Source organism: Pithys albifrons, chromosome 4, assembly GCF_047495875.1.
Source record: "Pithys albifrons albifrons isolate INPA30051 chromosome 4, PitAlb_v1, whole genome shotgun sequence".
Lineage (NCBI taxonomy): Eukaryota > Metazoa > Chordata > Aves > Passeriformes > Thamnophilidae > Pithys > Pithys albifrons.
Window position 1 is genome coordinate 100,213,648 of NC_092461.1, and position 23,241 is coordinate 100,236,888.

At 41.0% G+C, this 23,241-nt stretch overlaps 1 protein-coding gene across 2 annotated transcripts in view; it reads left to right on the forward strand.

Annotated features, from left to right (window-relative positions):
• The window catches only part of MYO10 (myosin X), a 163,088-nt gene that overhangs the window by 84,014 nt on the left and 55,833 nt on the right, over positions 1-23,241 (forward strand). For both annotated transcript variants that reach the window (XM_071555031.1, XM_071555030.1), the window contains exons 4-18: positions 4,033-4,220; positions 11,262-11,396; positions 12,379-12,503; positions 13,369-13,382; positions 13,507-13,591; positions 14,249-14,352; positions 16,800-16,929; positions 17,851-17,969; positions 18,653-18,799; positions 18,982-19,082; positions 19,315-19,381; positions 20,471-20,563; positions 21,293-21,361; positions 21,541-21,623; positions 23,060-23,168. In XM_071555031.1, coding sequence (XP_071411132.1) covers positions 4,033-4,220; positions 11,262-11,396; positions 12,379-12,503; positions 13,369-13,382; positions 13,507-13,591; positions 14,249-14,352; positions 16,800-16,929; positions 17,851-17,969; positions 18,653-18,799; positions 18,982-19,082; positions 19,315-19,381; positions 20,471-20,563; positions 21,293-21,361; positions 21,541-21,623; positions 23,060-23,168 — 1,569 coding nt within the window. The remainder of the gene's footprint in view (positions 1-4,032; positions 4,221-11,261; positions 11,397-12,378; positions 12,504-13,368; positions 13,383-13,506; positions 13,592-14,248; positions 14,353-16,799; positions 16,930-17,850; positions 17,970-18,652; positions 18,800-18,981; positions 19,083-19,314; positions 19,382-20,470; positions 20,564-21,292; positions 21,362-21,540; positions 21,624-23,059; positions 23,169-23,241) is intronic.

The following is a 23,241-nucleotide window of genomic DNA, read 5'->3' on the forward strand; positions in this document are numbered from 1 at the left end:
CAGTCGTATAGCAGGGAGTAGTAATAGTGAACTGTCACTGCCATGGATTTAAGGGGTCAGGCTTGTAACAGGACTTCACTGTAAAAACACTCAGACTATTTCAGAATTCTTATGCCTGCTTGCCACTGCTTGGGCAGATGTGTGAGCCTTTCTCCTATTCATAACTGCTTTGGAGTGCTTTCGTTAAAATAAGTAATTACTGACTGCCAGAATCCAATGAGAAACTGCAAAGAACAAAAAGAAAATTTAGATTACTCTCTTATAGGTGAAGTGGAAGTGTGACATTCATGTGTGAAAGCACCTCTTCTGAAATGTCACCTGCTTTATGATGTTGGCATAACATATAGAGGTCCCGTTTCTGACTGTAAAGCTTTAACTTGCTGTGTGATGATGCCTGGTGCAGAAGCAGCGTTCAGGAGCCAATACATGTCCACTGAACAGCCCTACATTGTTTGTGTGTCTCTATGCTGGTTTAGTTTGCTGCTGAGGGACGTGCATTTGCCAAACCAGAAGGTCTGTCCTACAAAACAAGGGCTTGTGTTGGGTGGCTGCTCAGGGCAGAGCAGGTGGAGGAGCCTACAGGGAAGATAGAGGGGGACTTTTTAGAAGAGCAGGTAGTGACAGGACAAGGGGGAATGGTTTCAAACTGAAAGACAGTATGTTTATATTAGATAATAAATAGGATGTGAGGGTGTTGAGGCACTGGAACAGGTCGTTCAGAGAAGTTGTGGGTGCCCCATCCCTGGAAATGTTTAAGGTCAGGTTGAATGGAGCAACTTGTTCTAATGGAAGGTGTCCCTACCTGTGGCAGGGGAGTTGGGACTAGGTGATGTTCAATGTTTCTTCCAACCCAGGCCGTTCTATGGTTCTGTGAAATAGGGAGGTGTCTGTGTTCTTCACGGGGGTGCAGGTCATGTGCCCTTCCCCTCCACCCCAAGTCCTTGATTTTGTGGCTCTTGGCAGTTCCAGGGCAGAGTCTACGATCCACTGCAGGTAAATACTGCTACTAGTTAGACACAGATAGTTACTGGATAGGATGAGTAGTAAGCCTGGAAGTGATGTGGGTAATGATTCTTGCAGCAGATCTTGTTGAGTACCCCAAAAGAAGTTTACGGACTTACAGAAAATTTGTCTTTTAATGGGAACTTTTAATATAATTTGAAAAGTTTTTAATAACATGCTGCTTCAGCCCATTGATACTTTGCTGAACCACCTTGGGTAAAAGCAGAGCTATAATCTGGCCCAGCTAACTCTGCCTTAGTCCATGCAGATACCTAGTTGTGGCTACTCCTGTGCTGGATTGTGACACTTGGTAGGTGATAAATGTGATGTACTGTATGTATGAATAATATACTTTTTTTGTGATCTTGCCTTGGGATGAGGAAGCTGTTTTTTGAAGGCCTGAGTTTGTTCTGTCTTATGGCATTATAATTTGGTGGTGGTTTGAGGACATATTTAACTTGCTCTGCAAAGAGGTGGTGTATACTCAAAGCACCTGAAGACTGGAACCACGAAGTTGCACCTGTGTCAGTAGAGGTTGTGGTTCTTCGTGTTTTTACTGGAAGAAAAATATATAGAAAAGGAATGTTTTAAATAGTGGCATGTCCTAAGCATTACTCCATGAGGTGATTTAGGAATTGTTTTCACTGGTGCTATTTCAGCCATTCACCAGGTTTCTGTTATTGCCATAATATACTACCTGTTTCTTTTTGATGCTTCACTGAATTATGAGGCAATGAGGTCAGCTGATTTAGTAAATAGACTTTTATTTAATAAAAATGCTTTTATTATTCTAGGTCATGACTAATATTCTGAAAGCGTTTCTATAATTATTAAAAAGTTATTCTTAAGCTGTGGGCAAGACTGTCTCATGTTAAATGAGTGTGTGGAGAAAGAAGTGGGCTGTTGTTGCCTCTTCTGATATTTACCATTTAGAATAAGAAAAGCATGAAAAATCTGTGTGTAGCCCATCATGATGCAGTTTAGCTTGTACTTTACCACAGGAAGATATTGTTCACACAGAAGCTATAGAGTGGTTGCTTAGTTATAATGTTGGATGGTATCGTGTTTCATGGGGATGTTTTTATTTGCCTTTTTGCCATGGCATCTGTTGTGATGGTGTGCCTCAAGTTACTCTTTGCACAAGACCTTAGACAGACTTTAATAAGGTAAAGATGAAGATCTGTAGCAGTCTGTTTTATTGGTCATACTTGCACTGTAGTAATGTAATTATAAAAAAAGCCTCTTAAAATTTTGCCTGTGCAATCTGTGCTAAAATATGTATCAAACAGAGGAAGTTTGTTTTCAGAGACTTCCTTATTACTTATTTAAGAACCCAAGAGGGGTTGATCCCAGGAAATTAAGCTGTTGTCTCAGTGCTGTAATTGCCCTGTGATACGATCTGGTGTTGAAATGGTATCTCTCCTTTAGATTAAATCTTCTGAGCTATTCCACAGCATGGCAAGAGGTTATAAAACACAGATTAAGGTTCACCCCTCTGTAAAAGGTACTTGAGTTACAGTGAGGAAGGATATTCCCCTTACAGCTAATAAACTTGTCATTATTTCAAGGACACCACTGTAGTTCCCTCACCAAAAGCTCAAAGCAGCAATTCCTGTCGGGTCTGATGGAGGGTGAACAGGTGGATAATGGGGAGTGTAACAGCAGGGTAACAGTGAGAGAGGAGAGCTGATACACAGTGATAATTGCCTGTTAATTAAGGAGAAGAAGAGGGAGGCAGGTAAATGGAGGCTGTAAATGCTGTGGAAGAGACTGGTGGAGAGGAAAGGAAAATGTAGGGGAGCTGACGGTTCCTGTGTCCCAGCGAGTGCCCCTGTGATGGCTTGTACAGAGAAGAGGGAAGCTGCAGGAGGGCACATGGGGCTGCGTTTTTGTGGTGTGCAAGATGGTGCTCGCCTTATCCATGCCTTTCTGGGTAGGATGGTGTGAAGATGGAGAGCCCCAATCCTGCTGTCAGCTTCGCAGCTGGTGCCTGTCAGTGACAAGGGGGTTGACTGCTGGCGGGGCATCTGTCTGTACATGGGGGCTGTGTTACAGGGCTGGAGGCTGCACAGCCTGGCTCTTCACAAGTCCAGAGCAGGTGTCAGCTCCCTGACTGTAACCACGGAAAGGGTGTTTAACAAAATTAAATTAGTATCACAGCAGTAACACTGCACACACCATACGACATAGCAATTAATTTTGACGTGCCCCAGAAATGTACTGGAAATTCTGGAGACAGCAGGCTTAATGTCATCTCCTACCTCACTTTAACATGATTTTATTTGAAAAAATATATTTGGAGAGAGGAGGAGTGAGAAGATGAACAGCATTGCAACCAGACTGTTGCAAATGATCAGGTTACCACAGCCTAATGAGTTAAGGCAGTGGGAATAGGCATAAACTGCTACCTGAGTGGTTTTAAGTGATGTGCTCTCTAATTGTAATGGGATAGCAATGAATGCCTTATCAGGTGCCATTGTGCATCAAACAAGCAGTAAATTAAGTTACAGAAGCACAGTGTTTGGGAGTATCTGCCAGTTCACATGCTTTTCTTAGAGCCTGCTACCATATAATAATGCTAATATCTACCACAGTGTCTGATACTTCTGTTTTAAAGGTTAATAGCAGAGAAGGACTTGCATACTCTACATGGAAATATAGATTTTACACTAATTCTTGGGACGCAGCCAGGTTTTTAGCAGTAAGTCCCTGTGAACACATGAGAGGCAGCTGTAGTAGACCAGCTCTTACAGGCATTACTGTGCAGCTGGAAGCAGCATTAAGGCAGGGGTCTGTACAGCCAAATAAGCTGTGTGCTGTAGGTGGGGTAAGCATGAGAACATGACAGAGGTGGAAACAACTTTAGCACTTCTGTTGCTTTTCTTGAAAGGAAGAAATTACCTGCCACCTTTATCTGAAGGATTGCTATGGTATTACAAACGTGTATTTGCTGTTGATCATTTGAGAAGAGCATTAATCTGTTCCAGCACACGTGTAATAACATCTCTGGGGGGCGCTCTGTGCTTGCAGACCTACATTGGTTCGATAGTTGCCTCCGTGAACCCTTACAAGAGCATCCCGGGCCTGTACGACTGCGCTGCCATGGAGCGATACAGCAGGCACCACATGGGAGAGATTGCGCCTCACATCTTCGCCGTGGCCAACGAGTGCTACCGCTGCCTTTGGAAGCGCCACGACAACCAGTGTATCCTCATCAGGTAAAAGGCAGCTGCTGCTGCTCTGGTTAGCCCTGAGCCTTTCAAAGTGATTTGGGAGCACAGGTTTGGACCACAGGGACAGGAGAACTCCAAAAGAAAGCAGGCTTTTAAAACTGCAGAGTTCCAAGAGACTTCTGAACTCCCTCCATATTGTTCTGTGAACCTCTAAAAAATTGGTAATTTTTCTTAGGCATCTTGCAATTTCATTTAGTGGAAAAAATCTAAGGCATTTTTGTGCATTTCTACTACTTACCCATCTAATGTTACCTTTAGTGCTTTCCCACTGGTTTAAACATCCCTGGACAGCTCAGTAGTTTGTCACCACTAGACCCTGATTCCTGTATAGAGGGGAAAAGAAAAAATAACTCACTGCTCTTGAGAAAAGCAGTGAATAAGAATAGCAAAAGAGAAAACTCCACATTTCAGCCACTTAATTCTGCCCGAGTAATCTTCCTTGCTTAATCTTGTTGTGCTTTAATTTAATGGTGATTTAATAGCTTTCTGTTTGATCCACTGTGTCCGTGGTATTCAGAATCTCACTGCTGCTGAGTGTAGGTTAGGAGCAGTTGGCATTTCAATAGCTTTTCCCTGCTTTCAGCTCCTCCTTCCTCCTGGCTCCAGAAGAGCTGAAAATGCAGACAGCTCTTTTCCCATTCCCTAGCCTGCCAGCTCAGCTGCGTTGGCTCACACACAGGCAGGGAGGGAAAGGAAGCCTTGCCTGACAGATTGGGAGGAGCAGCTTGGTGGCAATGGCAGCGTGGCACCAGCTCTGGGCAGGGGGATGTGGGGCTCAGAGGAGGAAAGAGTATGTGTCCCCTCCCTCTCCTTTCTTGCCTTCACAGCATTTTCGTGATTAAACCTATTTGCTCTCACCTTCCTGCAGCGCACACTTAAGTGTAGAGCTATTCAGACACAAGCTGACACAATTTTGGCTGTTTCCTGAGCCTCCACAGGAGCCCTTGAGCCAGCTGTGGTACTGCATCATGGAGCAGTCAGTGGAACAGAGAGGGGATAAGGCAGAGTGAGAGCAGCACCTCTTGCAATAGGCAGTCTCTACTGACATATGAAATTACGAGCCAGGTTGCAAGGCTTCCTGAGTAAGAGGAGGATTTGGTGCATGCAGTTCAGGACCCAGCCTGTTGTTAGAAATGTGGATCAGATGCAACACAGCCAAGTCTGGTTCCAGCTTTCTGCAGCCTCTCGGGTTGCAGTGCCCACCTGCCCTCACCTCTGGGCAGATTCTGCCTGGCAATGGCACAAAGCTGGCAAGAGGTGCTGAGTGTGTTTTTTTCAGCTTTCTGCAGATGTTTTGACCTTTTTATTCAGTACATATTTCTGTACATATAAAGTAAGTCCAGGTGACAGTCCAAGAAAAATTGTAACGCACAGAGATCTTTGTCCTGTGAAAATAGCTATCCTGGAGTCATGATTTCGTGTTTTATTGCCAGGGAACATTCTTTGTGAACAGTACATGTAACCACATTTAGGAGGCAAAAATAATTTCTGGTGGCCGTGGGTACTTTTGCCATTCTGTACTGGCCTAAGTATTTTTCCTGTCATTCCAGTTGCCCACAAGCTGCCAAGAGAAAAGCAGGTTATGTCCTTAAATGGACATAAGCAGAAGTCTCTGATGTTCCAAAGGAGCCTCCAGCAGACTCTGCTCTGTAAACCATGTGCTTTTGTACAGATAAGCCATAACATGAAGAAGTTCTGCATTAGCAGTCCTTTTGAAAATCATTTACTGTGGTCATGGACTTACACAATGATTTGTGTAAGTTCAATGTTTCACACAAGTGCCACAGTACAACCCTATAAGGGTATATCTTGTGTCCTGGGTTGAACTGTCCAGGACAGGGTGAAAAGGGTTTTTCCTCCCCCCAACCAGCTAAGGGGTAAAGAAGAGGGAGAGAGGGAAAAAAAAACTTCCAAAGCCAGGTCTATGCTGACACTAACTACATGTATTTATACAGAAAAGAGAAAATTAAGAGGAAACTACAATATAACACCCACTTACACAGGTTATGTATAACAAGAAATAATTTCCCACTTCCCAGTAAACACAGATATTACCATTTTAACTACAAATCATTCTAGAGAAGTCAATTCTTCAGAGACAGACTTAAGCAGAGAGAAAAGCTAAGAACAAACATTTTACTTCCCTAAGATAACATGATGGTAAGCTGGTACTCCAGGCTTGGGCCTCCCCATCCCTCCTGGGACAGCAGAGTGTCTTGCTGGGACCACAGCTGGGAAGCAACTGCCTAAGCCACACCCACACACCAGCTCTTACCCCTTTTGAGATGATGCAGTATGGTATGGAATACAATATTATTGGCCAGAAGAAGTCAGCTGTTAGTTGAGGACATAGGAACTGGAGGTGTAACAGTGTGCTTGGCAAATTCAGCATCCTGGCCATTTACTGGCTTAGAAATAGATGTTGCAACAAGTCATTGTCACTGTAACTTTCTTGGTTACTAATAGCGTTTGAAAAAAAATGATTGAGTGAAGCTCTTTAGTGTTTGAATTCAGACAAATTTTCAGGTCCTGTATTTAAAGTAAGAGGTGACAAACAAGAAAATTTTGTTGCGCCTGAAAAGACAATAGTTTGAAAGAGTGGATTGTTCTTGTAGGCTTCAGATTCTGATCGGCAGTTTCACCTGCTCCTGACCTTGGGATCTAAAGCACTCCATAGCCCCGGGAAGGGAAGGTGGTTGGAAGGAGCTCTTTCTGATGATCCTCTGGGCTTGAAGTGACCCCTGCTGGCAACCAGAATTAGCACAGCTTTGGTTTGGAGCCTCTTCAGGCACTGAGTTCAAAAACCTTTGCAAAAGCTTCTAGTGTTTTGAAATACTGATATTGGGATATCTGTCTGGCTGAATCTGGATGAAAAGGGTTAAGGCTAAATTAAAAACTGTCATCATAAAGACTGGAAATAAAATACAAATGTGAGACCGTTTTTCCTGTATAACCACATAGACCAGAGGTGAAAAGGAAGGAAATACAGAAGAGATTATATTAAATGGAGTCACCCAAAGATCATTAATTATTGGTTTGTGTAACACAGACGTTTTAATTCATGCTAATGTTGCCTAAAAGTTACTTAGCAGCCAAAAATGTCAAACACATGGCACATTGAAGAAGCTATATGCAACCAGTGCATTAGAATATATATAGTTGTGAAATGGTATTTTCCCTCTCTCGGGCTAAAACATGTTTATCTGACTATTGAACTAATGTTTTCTTGTAGAAAAAAAATCATCCACATCAATGAATCCTCATTTTTGTGTTGGTCTGAACTTCATTGCAGGGTGCAGTTTCATTTAAAATGGGGAAAAAAAAGCCCAATATGTTAAAAAATAACAACATCTTCTGATTTTTCAGCTGAGTAACTCAGCAGGAAAATTAAGGGAGTCCATCTTATTCAAGCAATAGGCAAACAGCTTGTGCTGATGTGTGGAAGGGACTGAGTTCCACCATGATTGGCTGATGTTCACAAGTTGGAACCAAGTTCAAACCTGTACTGCTTTATTATAAGAATAGAAAGGCAACTTTTTAAGTCTTTTTTTTTAAGGTGATCTAGTCTGTCAGAACCAAACACGTGCATTTCTCTCAGATGCAATTGCGGCTTATTCCCTTCAGAGCACTCACAAAGAGGTGTAGAGGAGTTGAAGGAAAAGCCCTGAATAGCATTTAAGTCAGTGCCATGAGTGGGTAACCAGTCTGATACCAGTTTGTTCTCTCTGTTATCATCTTATGGCCTGTCAGTTTTTGTTGTCGTTCAGCTTGAAAATCCATGTGAACCAAACTCTTTTTGTGGGGCCCAGACTTGTGATGGGAAGGTGTTCTTATAACACTGACACACCAAAATTCAGATGTGCATTTAACAAACTGTATTTGCTGAAGGGGCCTATTTTGTCTTGGTGTTTTAAAGCCAGCAGACAGAACAGTGAAGTGGTTTACAGTAGCATTATGTCCTTCAGAATGAGGAGTCTCTCAGTGACCCCATTTCCCACTGCAACAGTTGGGAGTCCAGGCTGCTGTGCCCTTAGCGTGATGACCTGAACATGTCACGGAGAAAGTCTAAAGATCTTGTAAGTGGGAGCCTTCTGGGTTGCTGTCAGACTTAATATGTTCACAGTACTGAAGGCAGTGATGTGGAACAAGCTGGGCACTTAAACTCATGGGGTGGAAAGGCTGCTGGAAAGGTTGCACTAGAAAATTCAACCTTTTACTGACCTTGACAAATTCTTGTAGGCAGAAGCTTTGTAAGGACTCAGAAAGATTGATGCTGCTTACCCCGGTGTTAGTGTATGTACTGTAGAGTTGAGTAAACAACTTTAAAGTTTAGTGTGCTTGTTCTTGATTTTAATCTCGTTATAAAAACCAGCTAGTATTTAAGCATTTTGTAAAGGAAAAATGGAGAGCCAACTCAATGTACATAAAATTATGGGTCCTGAGCTCAGCAACACTGTGCAGGGGTGAGATCTTACTGTCCTGCCAGAGAGCTCCAGGAGCCCACTGACTCAGTGCTCAATAGTAGTTGTAAAACTGAATAGGGTGGAGCAGTTACTGCTAATTGAGTAGAGAACATTGGGGAAATGGATCCCTTGGATGGATCCAGACTGTGTGCAATTGGAGGTGGTTCAGAGAAAAACAAAGAAAAAGCCATCAAAAGTAAACCATGGCTCTGTTTGTGGGAGTGGCTAATGAAGACAGGCAACTTGAATTTGTGGGGCTATCCATCAAGTCATGCACAGCAGAGAGTGCTGGGGTGAGTTGTTGATTTTTCCTTGCCATATGAGAACTAAATGGTGTCAAATGAACCTAACAGAAGGCGGATCTGAAACAACAAGACATGTTCCTGTGCTTTTTAAGGGACTGTTGCTAGAAACTCATGGAAGATAAATCCATTGAGGGTTACAGGACATACAGAAACCAGGTTTAGATCAGGAACCCTCTGAACAGCAAATAACTGGAAGCTATTTGAAGAGCAGAAGGGAAGTATTGCATGTCTTCCCTGGGCATCTCCATTTGGCAGATGTCAGAGATAGGACGCTGAGCAGGTGTGTTCAGCCTGAACCAGCTCAGAGCCTCTCCTGGTTCTAAGAAAAAGTCAAGATCATGTAATTGTGCATAAGACCAACTGTACCAGAGATAGGTGCAGGAGATGTTTTTCCATTGGCTCTGAGTATCTCCCTTGTAGAATGGCTCTCAGTTACAGTGGAGTGTCTTTCAGCTTCCACAGAATTACGGGTTTTCCAGAGCAAGGACAGTGGGTGGGGGCAGAGGAAAGATGTGCTGGTGAAAGAGGTGGTGTCCTCTTTAGCACCCTGTCCCTGCTGTTGAGCTGTGCACATGGCTCAGAGGGAGGGAATTTAAGTAGGAAGAGGTACATATCACTTCAGGATTTATTGCACAAGAGAAGGGTAATGCAAAGGTTTGTGAAGCTCTTTCAAAATTATTAGTAGAAATCTTTTGTACGAGGAGTGAATATTAAATAGAGGAATATTAAATAGCTGCTTTGTCATCAGAGGAGCATGAATGAGTGAGGGCCTGCAAAGAGAAAGGGAAGGAATACCGAAAAGGCCAGATGTCAAGGGTAAAATTACATGAAAAATACTACAAAATTTTTATGATGTGTTGTGAGTATGATGGATGAATCTCAGTTGCTGGAACATATCAAGGTACATAAAGTTTTATGCAGCATTTGACAGACTCTGATTCTTCTTGGGAAACACTTAAATCTCTGCTACAAAATTCTTTCTCATATTTTCTGATTATGTCTTCCCTGGGTTTTTTTAATTGTTGGCATTCACTTGCAGGAAAATGCCATGCTGTTTTCTTGGGCTGTACCTTTTTTCTTTGCTTTTTACTAGAAAGCATCATTATATGTTGCTGTAATATAAAATTCCTGGAGCCACCACTCAGCAATGGCATAAGTCTGTCAGACTGTCTAAGTTTCCTCCAAGTTCCTAGTCATGCTCCATCAAAGTCAGTGACAAAATTCCTGCTTCCTACAGTGAAGAAGTTGGAGTAAGACCAAAGTGAACCCGCTCTCTTTGGGAGTAAACTGGAATTAGGTACAACCTTATTAGTAATTAGGAAAACTAGAATTTAGTTGACAGCTTAAGAAATAATGCTATAGGGGAAAAATAAGCCAACTAGACAAACTTTACCTGCAAATATTATTTCTTAATGGCTAATACTGTGTTTTTAGTCTACATAAATGGAGGGAAATTATGTTGGAGAAATGAGGCAAATTTGTACTTTCCCTTTCTAGAGTGTTGGTTTCGAAGAGAAGCTGAGTATTATTGCCTTGTTTGTAAGGTTACTTATCAACAGTTTGTTTTAAGAATGTCAGTTAAGCATTATGAAATATCTTTGTTCTCCAGTGGATGAAGATGAGAGGTTTTATGTCTCTGGTGGTGATGAGAGGTGAAGATTGTATATTTTGAACTCATATGAATCTGGTTTGTTTGAATAGGTATATTAAAAGTTTATTTAAAGAATATGTAGCTCACTGAGAATATCAGTATCAGTTATACTAGCAGCCTTAATGTGCTAGAAAATTCACCAGTGTCTCTAACCTTCTCCTCCTCCTTCTCACAGCAAGGCTCCTTCATTAGCTAGATTGCTGCAATGAAATCCCAAAGTTTCCCTGTGTAATTCATAGTCTTTATCCCTGACCATTGCCGTGCCTTTATTGTAACTTTATTTTAACATGATGGTGGGAAGTGTCAGATATAATTGTTTGTATTCAGAGAGATCTTTGTTGCCTCCTGGGTGTGTGTACATATGCAATGAGTGCCTTGAAATGCTGCCTGAGCGATAGTATGAAGTCTAAAGAGAGCTTCAGTTTTTCCTTGGATATCATATTCAGGAAGCTTAAGGGGATATTCTGCTTCCCTTTAAAGGGCTATCACTTCTAATCACTCCAGTCTTCCTAACCTCCAGTAATGTAGAGCTTGGAGGGCTGGCTAGGCAGAGGTCTTTTTCACTGGCCAATGGAGCTGTGCAAACATTTCCCTCCTCTTTTTGCAGTGGTGAAAGTGGTGCTGGTAAGACAGAAAGCACTAAGCTGATCCTCAAGTTCTTGTCTGCAATGAGCCAACATTCTCTGGAGCTGTCCTGCAGAGAGAAGACATCCTGTGTGGAGCAAGCTATTCTTGAGAGCAGGTACTGGATCTTTCAATACATGAGTATTTCTTCCAGGAGACTAAGCCTTGACATTGAAATAAGAGCTTGCAATGTAATCAAGTAAGCGTGTCTGTTTCCTGAACAATAAAATTAATATTGGAGACGGGGAAATAAAACATTAAACAAAATTATCTGGCTACTCTAGATAGTTGTGAGCACAGTGGTATATCCTAATGAAGCAATAATATGCAGACTTTTGAAATTAATGAAGCTTTAATGGTGGCTTTCAATTTCATTTGGGCCTGAATTGAAATAGTCAAAGTAAAGGAAATGTGTGATGGGAGGGAGAAACCATTGATTCAGTTTGTGTAGCCTGAGGACAAGATAGAGCAAGATACAACATGGTGAGTATAAAGTGCTCAAGTGATAAAAGCATGCTGAGGAAAGGGAGGGTAAGGAGAACTGATAAGACAGATGAGTAAATGCATCTGATAAATTGGACACATCTACACAAGCAAATAAAAACTCTTGTGAATTAACACGATTCTAAACTATTTAAAAACAAAGACACTTTGAGATGCTATTACTTTTGTTTATCTTCCTGTATCTGTGTTATACATGCTGTACCTTGATGTAGTTATTTTCTTTTAATTGCCTTAGGACAAGGACTATTTCCTTACATCTGTCTAGCAATTTGCATGTGCTGAGATTTCTTACTTCTATCATATGAGTACTGCAATGTGAACTGCATAGATCTTTTGAACAATTACCAAAAAAGTAGCAAGTAGCAGAGTAGTTTAGTACAAGGAATCTTCTGTTCCGTGAATTTTCGCATCTTTTGATAGGAAATTGAGATGCCCATTGTGAAGAAGTGGAGGGTAGTGCTGAGGATGTAGGCTGTGGCTGCGGGGAGTGTCAGAAGGGAGCTTGTCAGAGTGCTGTTCCTTTCACCAGTCCCATGTGAAGCCCTTGGCATGCTGGTCACACGTTAACACTCTTGTGTTCTTCTCTGTTTTCACAGTCCAATTATGGAAGCTTTTGGCAATGCAAAGACTGTTTACAACAACAACTCAAGTCGCTTTGGGAAGTTTATTCAGCTGAACATCTGTCAGAAAGGAAACATTCAGGGGGGAAGAATTATAGATTGTATCCTTGTTTGGTGATTTGACCCCTCTACCTCCTTGATGGAAGACTGAGAGAACTAGCTTGCCTTTGTGTGTCCTTTCACCCACTCTGAAACATACAACTGGTGTAGGTGGGAAAGGGAAGCAGCAGCACCAAATTTGCACATGCACACAAGCATATATGGTGGTCTGGAGTGTATTTATTCTTGGATGACCAGCATTTTGTGGTGCTGCTGCCAGCACGGTGTGGCTCCATGTGCATGTTCCTACATAGTGAGATAAAACAGCCTGAGTTCTTGGGGATCACCTCGGTTGTCAGTTATTTCCCTCATTTATTATATCCAAACTTAAGCTGCTTACCTCTCTGGAAAAGTACTTGAAAGAGCAGAGCTGCTGAATTTCTGCTGTCTGGGTGGGTTAAATCAGGATTTGTCCTGCGTTTCACAAAATTGGACTATGAGCAGCTACACCAGAGCACCAGAGGTGTGGGAATGAGGATATTCTGTGGGGATCCAACCTACTCTTTTAAACATCAGCTGCTTTTGCACTGGGACAAATTTCATTATGAAAGTTGTTTACAAGCTTTAGGGAAAAGGAAAAGCAAAGGAAGCAGATGTCATTTAAAATTCAGAATGTAACAAGTCCAGGTTTAATGGGATGGAAGAGAAGAAGGTTTTGACATATTGATAGTAGAACTGCTACAATATTATCATAATTTACTTATCTTGTTGGAGGCATGTTGTATGAAACATACTTAGCATGTAGTAGGAAAAGACTGGGATGCTCTTCCTATTGTCTCAGATGAAAGAAGAAAGATTATAAATAGCTTCTGCATTAATTGCCTTTTTACTTTATTCCTTGACTAAAGCTTTTTTCCCTGGCTCTAGATTTATTGGAAAAAGTAAGTTGATGTTTGCTTTTGATTAGTTAATTGTGTTTGATTTAATATTTTCTCTGAAACTGTGGATAAAAAAATTGACCTTAAAAATGATCACTTAAGTGGAAACTATCTTTTACTTTGGCAGAATCGTGTGGTAAGACAAAACCCTGGGGAAAGAAATTATCATATATTCTATGCTCTGCTGGCGGGGATAGAAGAGAGAGAGAAAGGTGAGTGGCAATGCACAAGTCACACAACTGTAGGGGCTTGCTGCTAGCAGTCAGCCATGGTGACAGCAGTGGAGAATTTAGCTGCAGAAACCCAATAACCCCAGCAGGGAAATTTGTTATTTCTGCAGCTGGGATTCGGTGAGTGTGAATTTGAGCTCAGCTTGATAAAGCAACACACTTACTTGAAGAATGTCACTGAGCTGCTGGGAGTTTTTCTCCCAGCTTCTGCTGTAGCCTTGGGAATATACTTGGGGACAAACATGCCTCTTTCTATTCAAACTAAATGTTTTTGCTGGTATTTGATAACTCCACAGCAACAAAGATAAATAATTCTGGTTCCTTAATCCTTTCTCCTAAAGAATAAATCCACTGAAGAAAAGAAATGTGTATATGTGGAAAAATTGCCTAAAGCTGTCCTAGCATCTCCCCTTAGGCCCATTTGCTGTCTTTGCATGGTGAAAAGTAGAGTTATGCAGCTAAATAAAACAGAACTCAGGAAACCAGCCCCCATCTGATTTTAACATAAAACTTTGTCTTCTGCATCACCATAATTTCTGAGTAAATTAATTGTCTACTGTTTAACTCCGACACAGTAATTTGTGATGTACTTTTGTTTTGGGATTTGTTTTTATTCACCCTCTTTTCTCTCCTCATTAGATGCTTTTTACTTATCTGTACCAGAGAACTACCACTACCTGAATCAGTCTGGATGTATAGCGGATAAGACAATCAGTGACAAAGATTCTTTCAAGGAAGTTATTGTGAGTTGTTTTCCCTGGTTGTTTTGCTTTAAAAGCACTGGGAAGTTCAGTGTGCCTGGGGCCCATTGACAGAGCACAGGACAAAGCTTTCTTGTTGCTTTCCTGAACATGCAGCTTTCTCATTGAGGCACTAATCTTACAGGGACTTAGATTGTCTCAAAATACTTCACTGCCATTTTGAGCAGGCTTTTACCTTCCCTCCAGGATTTCTTTTTTACTCTGTCATTTCAAAATGTGCTGTAATTTAGTGTAGGTATTACGTTTTCAAAAAGAAAAAAATATCCGTTGGGAAGTCAGTAAGGCTTTTACATGCCTTTGACCTTCCTGACATTGTTTTATATGAGAGAGAGAAAGACAGAGAGATACACACAGAGAGAGAGATATTTCACTGGGAGAGAGAGAGAGAGAGATATTTCACTGGTTCTGAATCCTGAAGTTTTGCCCAAATCATGTAGCATCTGTGTGTCTGCACTGCAGCACACAGGGAGTGAAGCACCTGTTACTCTTAAAGTTGCAGCTGGCAAATCCGGTTGTATGGAGTAACTTACCCAATAGAATTGAAGGAAACATAAACACAGATTAAAAACCAAGACCTAATGAAATCTCACTGAATGTCTTTGTATCTTGTACCCACAGCCATTAGTCTCTACTGACCATGCTAATTGTGAACTCTAGCACTGAGGTGATGTGTGTTAGATTTTAAAAATCAGATAAAACATTTTGGTTTCATGCCCTTCACCAAACCATTTTTGTCTAGCTAGGTTAATCTCTTTGCCAAATTGACAAATTAGTGTGTAGTGGATGCAGCAAGTTTTTTTAATGTAAAGAGCCCTCATCTTGTATGGCAGAAGGAGGTGTTGGAAAAGTTGGTAACTGCTCTATATTGTTGTCATGTGCTGAAGTTGATTAGCATGACATTTAATTTGTGCTAATCATCCTAGGGTATGGAGAACACAAAAGGAGCTGGGCAGGTGATTCTTGCCTGCTGCTGCCTGCAGCATGGGCAGGCTGGGAGCAGGGGCTGAGAGTGCCAGGCTGAATTCCCAAAGCAGGAGGCAGACAGAAACCCCCACAGTTCACCCTCACTTGTCTTTTCCTAATATAGTAATCTCCTTTGCCTATTTTTATTGCAGTTCAAGTCCCAGAAATGTTACTTAAAGGAAACTTTTTTGTAGGTGACAGGGAGGAACTGCACAGTGAGTGTGGGGATGAAATCCTAGTGCTGTTGCCTTTCTGTTGTGAAAGGTCTTCTTTACAAAATAAACCTTCAGCCATTATCTCTAACCTGCTTTGAGTTGTGGGATGAGTCTGAGACTTTTCCATTTTTAATGGAGGCTTTATGGAAGATAAAATGTTTCATGTGTTGTCTGTCAGACACCTGCAGTGGCTGTAACGTGATGAGTCTAACTGTGGGAATATAAAACTCTCATTCAGCCTGAGACAGGCTCATGTTAGACCCAAATTTAGAAAATTCTGGTCATTTCAAGAGGCAAACAATTACATACCCTTTCTGTGTCAAAGATTTTTTTTGTTTTTTATTTTTTGGTCGGGGAGACAGTTAATGCCTCCCTGCCATCCCATCCCGTCAGATCTCGGAAGCTCAGCAGGGTCAGCCCCGGATTAGTACTTGGATGGGAGACCTCCTGGGAATGCCGGGGGCTGGAGGTTCTAGTCCTGAGGACTTCACTGGCACTGTCCAAGCTCGCTCGGCCGTGGCAGATGAACCTCAGGACTGAAACGGTGGGGCCAGTTCTGTGCATGCTGAGCCTCACCTGAAATCCACTGCGCAGGCTGGAAGGGCACGTGGGGACAGCCCTGCCCAAATCTGCATTGGTGAAGTTTGGCCATACATACATACATACTGTGTCAAAGAAAAGAATGTATTCCTCTTGTTTTAGTATTTCTTCTGATATTTTACAATTTGTTTATTTCTGTATGTGAGCTTTGATCATTGCCATTTTGTTTCTTTATAAATCCAACATTTTTTATGTAGATCCCTTTCTTGCTCAGTTTTACTGGAAATTGTCAGATGACATTGGTAAGATGCATGTTTGGGCACACACGTGAGCAAATCTTACATGTGGCTGTTTCCTCCTCCTTGCTTTGTTACCTACGAGGCTAATTGGCAAAAACACATAAGAGGTTATCAATTAATAGCTGAAATTAAAGTAATTGTGTCTGATACCCAACTCAGTAGGTTGTTCCAATATTTACACAATTTTAATCATGAATTTGAAAGCAAATTACAGCATCATTAGACCATCAAAATGAGACTTAGAAGCAGAGATACTTACAGGTTTCAAGATGTCCCAGTGATGCCTTACAGTGTATTCAGTTTGGGCTGAAACCAAAGGAATGGGCTCCAGCCAGCCTTCTGTTAGTTCTGACTTGCCTCCCACTTTTGAGTCAGTGTGGATGTTATTGAAGACGCTAACATGTCGTTCCAGACTGCAATGGAAGTGATGCAGTTCAGCAAGGAGGAGGTACGAGAAGTTTTGAGGCTGTTGGCTGGCATTTTGCATCTAGGAAATGTTGAGTTCATCACTGCTGGTGGAGCACAGGTTTCCTTTAAAACAGGTGAGAAGGCTGTGCATCCAAATGCAAATGTTTCTTGAGGCTGTGAAAGCTGTTTTTGTCACTAGTATATCCGAACATAACAAGGACAAGCAGTGAAAGCTGCTTTTTAACATCTGTAAATATTGATTAAAATGTTATTTTTGGGAGGTGGCATTTGACAGATAAGGAAAGATAGCCTGCTGCTGGATGCTAGATTTAGTTATGTGAGACCTTGGGCACATATTTATTCCACTAATGGAATGAAACCCTAATTAGATTCCATTTGAATCTAATTCCTTCTTTGATAAAATATAAGTTGATAAAATATAAGTGCTCAAATGCATTCCTTAACAAGAGCCCCACCGAAGGTACCTTTTGTTAGAGCTTTCAATACTTCAATTACAAATCTGAAAGTACATGCTGGTATATCCAAAGGTTGAGGTTTTGAGCATTTAAAATGTTTGTTCAAATATGGCAGTGTACTGCTTTGTATACCATGTTATAGCAAAGTTGAAAATTAAAGTAGGCATGTAACAAAAAGATTTCATTGGTTTATCCTTACCCTCAGGGAAGCTGAAAAGCATTCATGAGGACAAAGAGTCCATTACTGTTTGTAGGTGGAAAATGTGTTAGTGTAAGCAGTAGATTGTTTGAATCCTTGAGGTGTAACATTAAGAGGTAAATAAATATTTGTGACTTACCTGTGGTGAATTTCTTTTGTTAATTTCCTTCAGTTGTACATATTTATGCCTCTTCATGAGCAGCAAAACAATATCCTAGGGTTTCAAGTTGTGTTTTTGTCTCTAAGCCCTGTCATTTTGGAAGTATCTTAAATGGTGGTGGTAGTGATGGTAATAATAATGATAATAGTAATAAAGCAAATTGTTTTCATAACCTAATGCATTTAAGGACATATTTGTATTCATCTTTCTCTTTTGTCAGCTCTGGGTAGATCTGCTGAGTTACTGGGGTTGGACTCCACACAGCTAACTGAAGCATTGACACAGAGGTCAATGATACTCAGGGGAGAAGAAATCCTAACACCTCTTAGTATCCAACAGGTAAAAGCATCTCAGTTTTGACATATTTTTAGGGTCTGTGAAAGGTATATCTCAGTCTTGAAGTCCAGAGAAATCCCTGGTTGCTCAGGAGCAGAAGCATAGCTCATTCATCAGAGTTGTAATCAAAAGTGCATAGTTTCTTTGGAAAGGCTGGCATCTCTATAGATCCCATCCTAATGTTCTGGCCAGGACTTGGAGCTTGGCTCTTGTTACTAAGCCTGATTGCTTACCATTTTTCTCAAATTCTAGTCATATAGGCTGATATTTTTCACTATCAACACTTGATCAGGTGGGTGTTTTTGCAAACTTTCTGGAGAAATATTTTTATAATTTACAAGAAGGGGATTAGAAATAGGTATGTATAACATTTTACTTACCTCTAGAAAAGGGTGAATTAGGGTATTATTTCCTCTCTTTCCTGCCTCCACACTTTACTTCCTAGTTTTTTGAATGCCTTAGGCTTGAGGTGTAGTTTTAAAGCCACATAGGTGTAGAGCTGTTTTAACTTAAACTGGTAAATGTGGTGCCTTTTAAGTGTTAATGCAATTTCTGTCAAACTACACAGAAATATGAACCTGCTTGCATTATACATTGCTTTGTGCTTGCTAAGGACACTGACCAGCAAAGTCCAGTCGGTTCTCAGCCATAGGGGTGACGTGTCATATGTTCCTTTTTTAATACAGGCAATAGACAGCAGAGATTCTATGGCTATGGCACTTTATTCTCAGTGTTTTGCTTGGGTCATTAAAAAAATCAATAGCAGAATCAGGAGCAAAGAAGACTTCAAGTCTATTGGAATTTTGGACATATTTGGATTTGAAAACTTTGAGGTAGGTTTCAGAAGCTTATTCAAATGGATTGTCTGATATTTATGCTTTGTTGTTTTACATATCTTTGCCCTCTTCTCTGGAACTTATTATTAAACATGTTATGACTTAAACCAGTCCCTTGTTTGCAAAGGAAAATACCTGGAGGGTATGTATGTGTTTTTGAAAATTTCTTGTCTCTTTAGGTAAACCATTTTGAGCAGTTCAATATTAACTATGCAAATGAGAAGCTTCAGGAGTATTTCAACAAGCACATCTTTTCCTTGGAACAACTGGAATACAGCAGGTAAGAGACAAAGAAATTTGAAGGAATTTTGACATATCACTATTCACTTGAAATTTCTGTTTGCAGCTACCTCAGCTTGCTTTAAAAATCTCTGTCTGGAGCTGCGTATTTTTTAAAAGCAAGCTGATTTCACTGTAATTTGCAAGATAAATGCACCAACTTCTCCTATTTCTATAATTACAATAATTTCATTAATAGTTGTCAATAAAAAGGCCTTCTTTATTTTCCTTAGGGAAGGACTAATTTGGGAGGATATCGACTGGACAGACAATGGCGAGTGCTTGGATCTTATTGAAAAGGTAATAAAGAATTTGATACTCTTACCTATTTTTAGTTTTTGTTCTGAGATAATGTGTCTTTAAAACTCTTGCCAACACAAAGAACAAGTGAAGGGAATGGTGGATCTTGCATGTTTAAAAAGCAAACATTTAATCAGATCATTTTCACATATGGTTATATTATGGATTATATTGTAAGCTCACTATGTGTATTTTTCCTTGTAGCAACTTCTTTCTGTGTGTGATTATTTACAAAATCAATATTTTGAGGTGATTAAAAGGAGTCATTTGATCCATGTCCTCTTCTGCCATCAGTACAGGCAGGGTGCATGAGTTTGTCTCATATAGCAGGGTGTGTGGCTGCAGGAGGTCAGACAGCCCCAGAAACCAATGGCAGCAGGCAGGGGATGCAGCTGGCAGGACGTGACTGCAGTCAGGGCCGTGTGGTTTGTCAGGAGCTTCTCTTGGCCCGTGGGAAGTGGCTTATTAAATTGTTCTCCTGTAGAACCTCTTGTGAGAGGCTGTATCAACCTGAAGCTCACTGGACACATTAATTAACTGCAGGGCAGCTTGTTTTGTTCACCACCTCATCTAGTATGAGAAGTAGGGAACATCAAAGAAAACTACACAGAGGCATATGCAAAGCAAAGGAAAGTTATGTATCCTTTGCTCTGTCCTTGGGCACTGTGGGTGCTGAAAGTTTGCATTGGTTCAACAATTGAGTAGATAAAGTATTGAAAGAAAAGGTTTTAAAAGGCTGTTTAACACAAACTTCTCAGAATCAGTGGAAATTTTGGAGGCTGGGGGTATATTCTTGGGCAATGTCCTTGTGTGCATCTAAAAACTGCCTACCTCAGAGGACTGTTGATTCTTCCAGTAGCTTATTTTTCCTTATTTTACACATGGATCGTATGCTCTATATTCCAAAAGGAGTGCTGCCAGAAAAATAGAATTGTGGTCATGTATGAGAGCGGGATTTTAGTTTTGTATGGGTGGTTTTGCACCTCTCCACACAAAGGAACTTCAAGCACTTTGTGATTTTTCCAAACTGGGGACAACATCTATGTCTCTGTGCACTAATTCATCTTCTGCCTCTTTTTGCTGTTCTAGAAACTGGGACTACTGGCACTTATTAATGAGGAGAGCCATTTTCCTCAAGCTACTGACTCCACCTTACTGGAGAAGCTGAATGCCCAGCATGCTGTATGTAATGTTTCACTGGTGTTTGCTGTGCAAATTATGGAGGATCTCTTTGCTTCTGTAGAAATTCATAGTTCAGATATATGGGTGCATAGTTGTAGAGGCTTTTTTGGATGGGATCCTACCTCCATGGCAAACCATATAATTTGCTGTTAAGATTGAACTGGTTACCCGAGGAACATATCCTTGTTACTGTGCTGTTAAAGGTTTCTGTCATGGTGAATAAGTCAAATTCTACTCTTAATTAGAGCTCTCTCAACCTGCACTAGCTCAGATTATTTAGACCTGCAATTTCCCTTGAGTTATGAAGCATTCACCATGGTGTAATTTACTGAAAAGTTGCTCTTTGTGCAGATTAGTGTTCCTTTTATTTGTGATCTAGAATTATTTTTGAGAATTTCTGGGATGCAGGCTTACCCTGCCAGTTTAGGACCAAGCCTTGTCTTTCAAAGTGCCTTTAATAGATGGTTCTGCCAGATGGGTTTGGGTTTAGTATAATACCTTTTATGTACTATAAATCTGTTATTACTGTATTTGAAGCAACCCAGACTAACAAATCCTATTATCATTATTAGTTGCTTGTTTGCTTTTGGAGCACTAATCTTCCAGGGAGTTTACTGGAAGACAGTGCTTTGTTCAGTATGAATGGAGAGGATAATGTGGCCCTTTGTATCATTCCGTTCCTGATGACCACCCCCTAATATTTTTCTCTTTTTTCCCCCCTGCTATTAGAACAATCCTTTTTATGTCAAACCAAGAGTTGCAGTTCACAACTTTGGAGTGAAGCACTACGCTGGGGAGGTAATTGCTTTATTTGCTGAAATTATTCCAAGTAGAACTTTCATTAGCTTAATTTTACCCTGAGGCTGCTCAAAATTAACTAAAGCACTCTGTTCCCTCAGCACTTTTGACAATACCGCTCTTGTGAGAGGTGCCTGGCTGTTTGGCTTGTTGTTTGAACCAGGTCTGTTTCCTTCTAGGTCCAGTATGATGTCAGGGGGATCTTGGAGAAGAACAGAGATACTTTCAGAGATGATCTCCTGAACTTGTTACGTGAAAGCAGGTAAGTTTCTGTATTTTTGTTAGGGACGTGATATTAAGGGGTGTCATGTCAAATAATTCTGCCAAGATTTATCACCTAATTCTGTGGACATTGAATGTGTTGGATGTTGTGTAGCATCAGACCCTGACAGAGTTGAAATGAACATATCATAGCATAGAAAGGAGCGTATCAGAGGTGCCTGCAGGCAGATCTGACTGTAATCGGTTCTCACAAAGTCAGGTTTACCTACATAGTGGAGTACCTTGTTGCTGTTCAGTCCAGGAGTTCTAGAGAACTCACTTGCTACTCTGTGGTGAGTAAAGATGCTGGTGCTGGTTTTTAAGAGTTTCAGGGTGCCTCATAGGCAGCGTGTATGTGGTTTTTTTCCTTCCTATACTGCTGGCTTTGTGTGTATTTTAGGCATTCCCTAATTTGGTTGAACATTTAGTGTCATGACCTACCACAGTGCAAACTGCCCTATAGTAATTGCTTCAAAGGGAGAGTTTCTATAGAGTTATGTTAGTGAAAGTCTGAGCTTGGATGCCTTTGGTACCTTGCATCCTGCTGTGTAAGGTCTTGGTCCTTACAGTGGTACCCTGTGAGCTGTGGCGGTACCACATCCCTGTTTGTAGGTGGATGGTTGAGACTCCAGGGCACACAAAGGAGTGTAGGAAGAGGAGGCAGCTGAGCCAGGGTGTTGTTGTCTCAGCTGCTGCCCTCACCTATTCCCGTCCAGTCATCCTGCCTTGCTGTGTCAGTTGCTTGTTTGTAAATCCCTCAAGCCCTTTTGTGCAAGGGAAACTGTTAATAAGCATTTAACTCTCTGTGTTGTTTGTTCTGGATTGATGACATATCTGATATAACATCTGTCAGTTGGAGTATGTAGGTAAAGGGAATAAATTACTTAAAAGCTTCTGGGCCTGGTTTTGCTTTTCCACCAACATCTATGTGGAGCTCAAATTAAAATGTCAGTGCTTCTTGTGGAAACGATAACAGGAGGGTGCCCAAGTGATAGAACACAGCAGATACAGCTGGTATCTGAAAGTGAGGCTTATGTTATGGCTGTTTTGTGTTATGGCCCTAAACAAGCTGGAAGTCTTGTTTTTTAATCTTTGTGCAGGTACAATTCTGGTTACAGTCAGCTGGAGTTTCGGGTGAGTGAGCGGAGTAAATGCAGTAAGATGTCTAGGACTTCACACTTCAATTCCTTAACGATGTGTTTGGAGTGGAGAAGCAAGAACCTCCTCGTTTTGTTTTTATTTTGTTTTTCCCCCCTGCATAAATTCTGCAAAGGCAAAATCTATGGTTTAGTAAAGATTATGGAGAAAATCAGTAAGTGTGTTTATGATGGAGGAAGTACTTTCTAAGGAGCAGTGCTTTCTTTGCATTCTGCAGTGATGAATCTCATAGTCTGTTAAGATGCACTTTAGAAATATTGTTTCTCTTTCCCGTTCCAGTCTTGATTTCATCTATGATCTATTTGAACATGTTTCAAGTCGCAACAATCAAGACACTCTTAAGTGTGGAAGCAAGCACCGAAAACCCACAGTCAGTCTCCAGTTCAAGGTTAGTTAATGTGTCATCTCTGCTCTGTAGCTAATCAGTCATAGATAAGCCCTGGTCAGTAAAGAATGGGTGC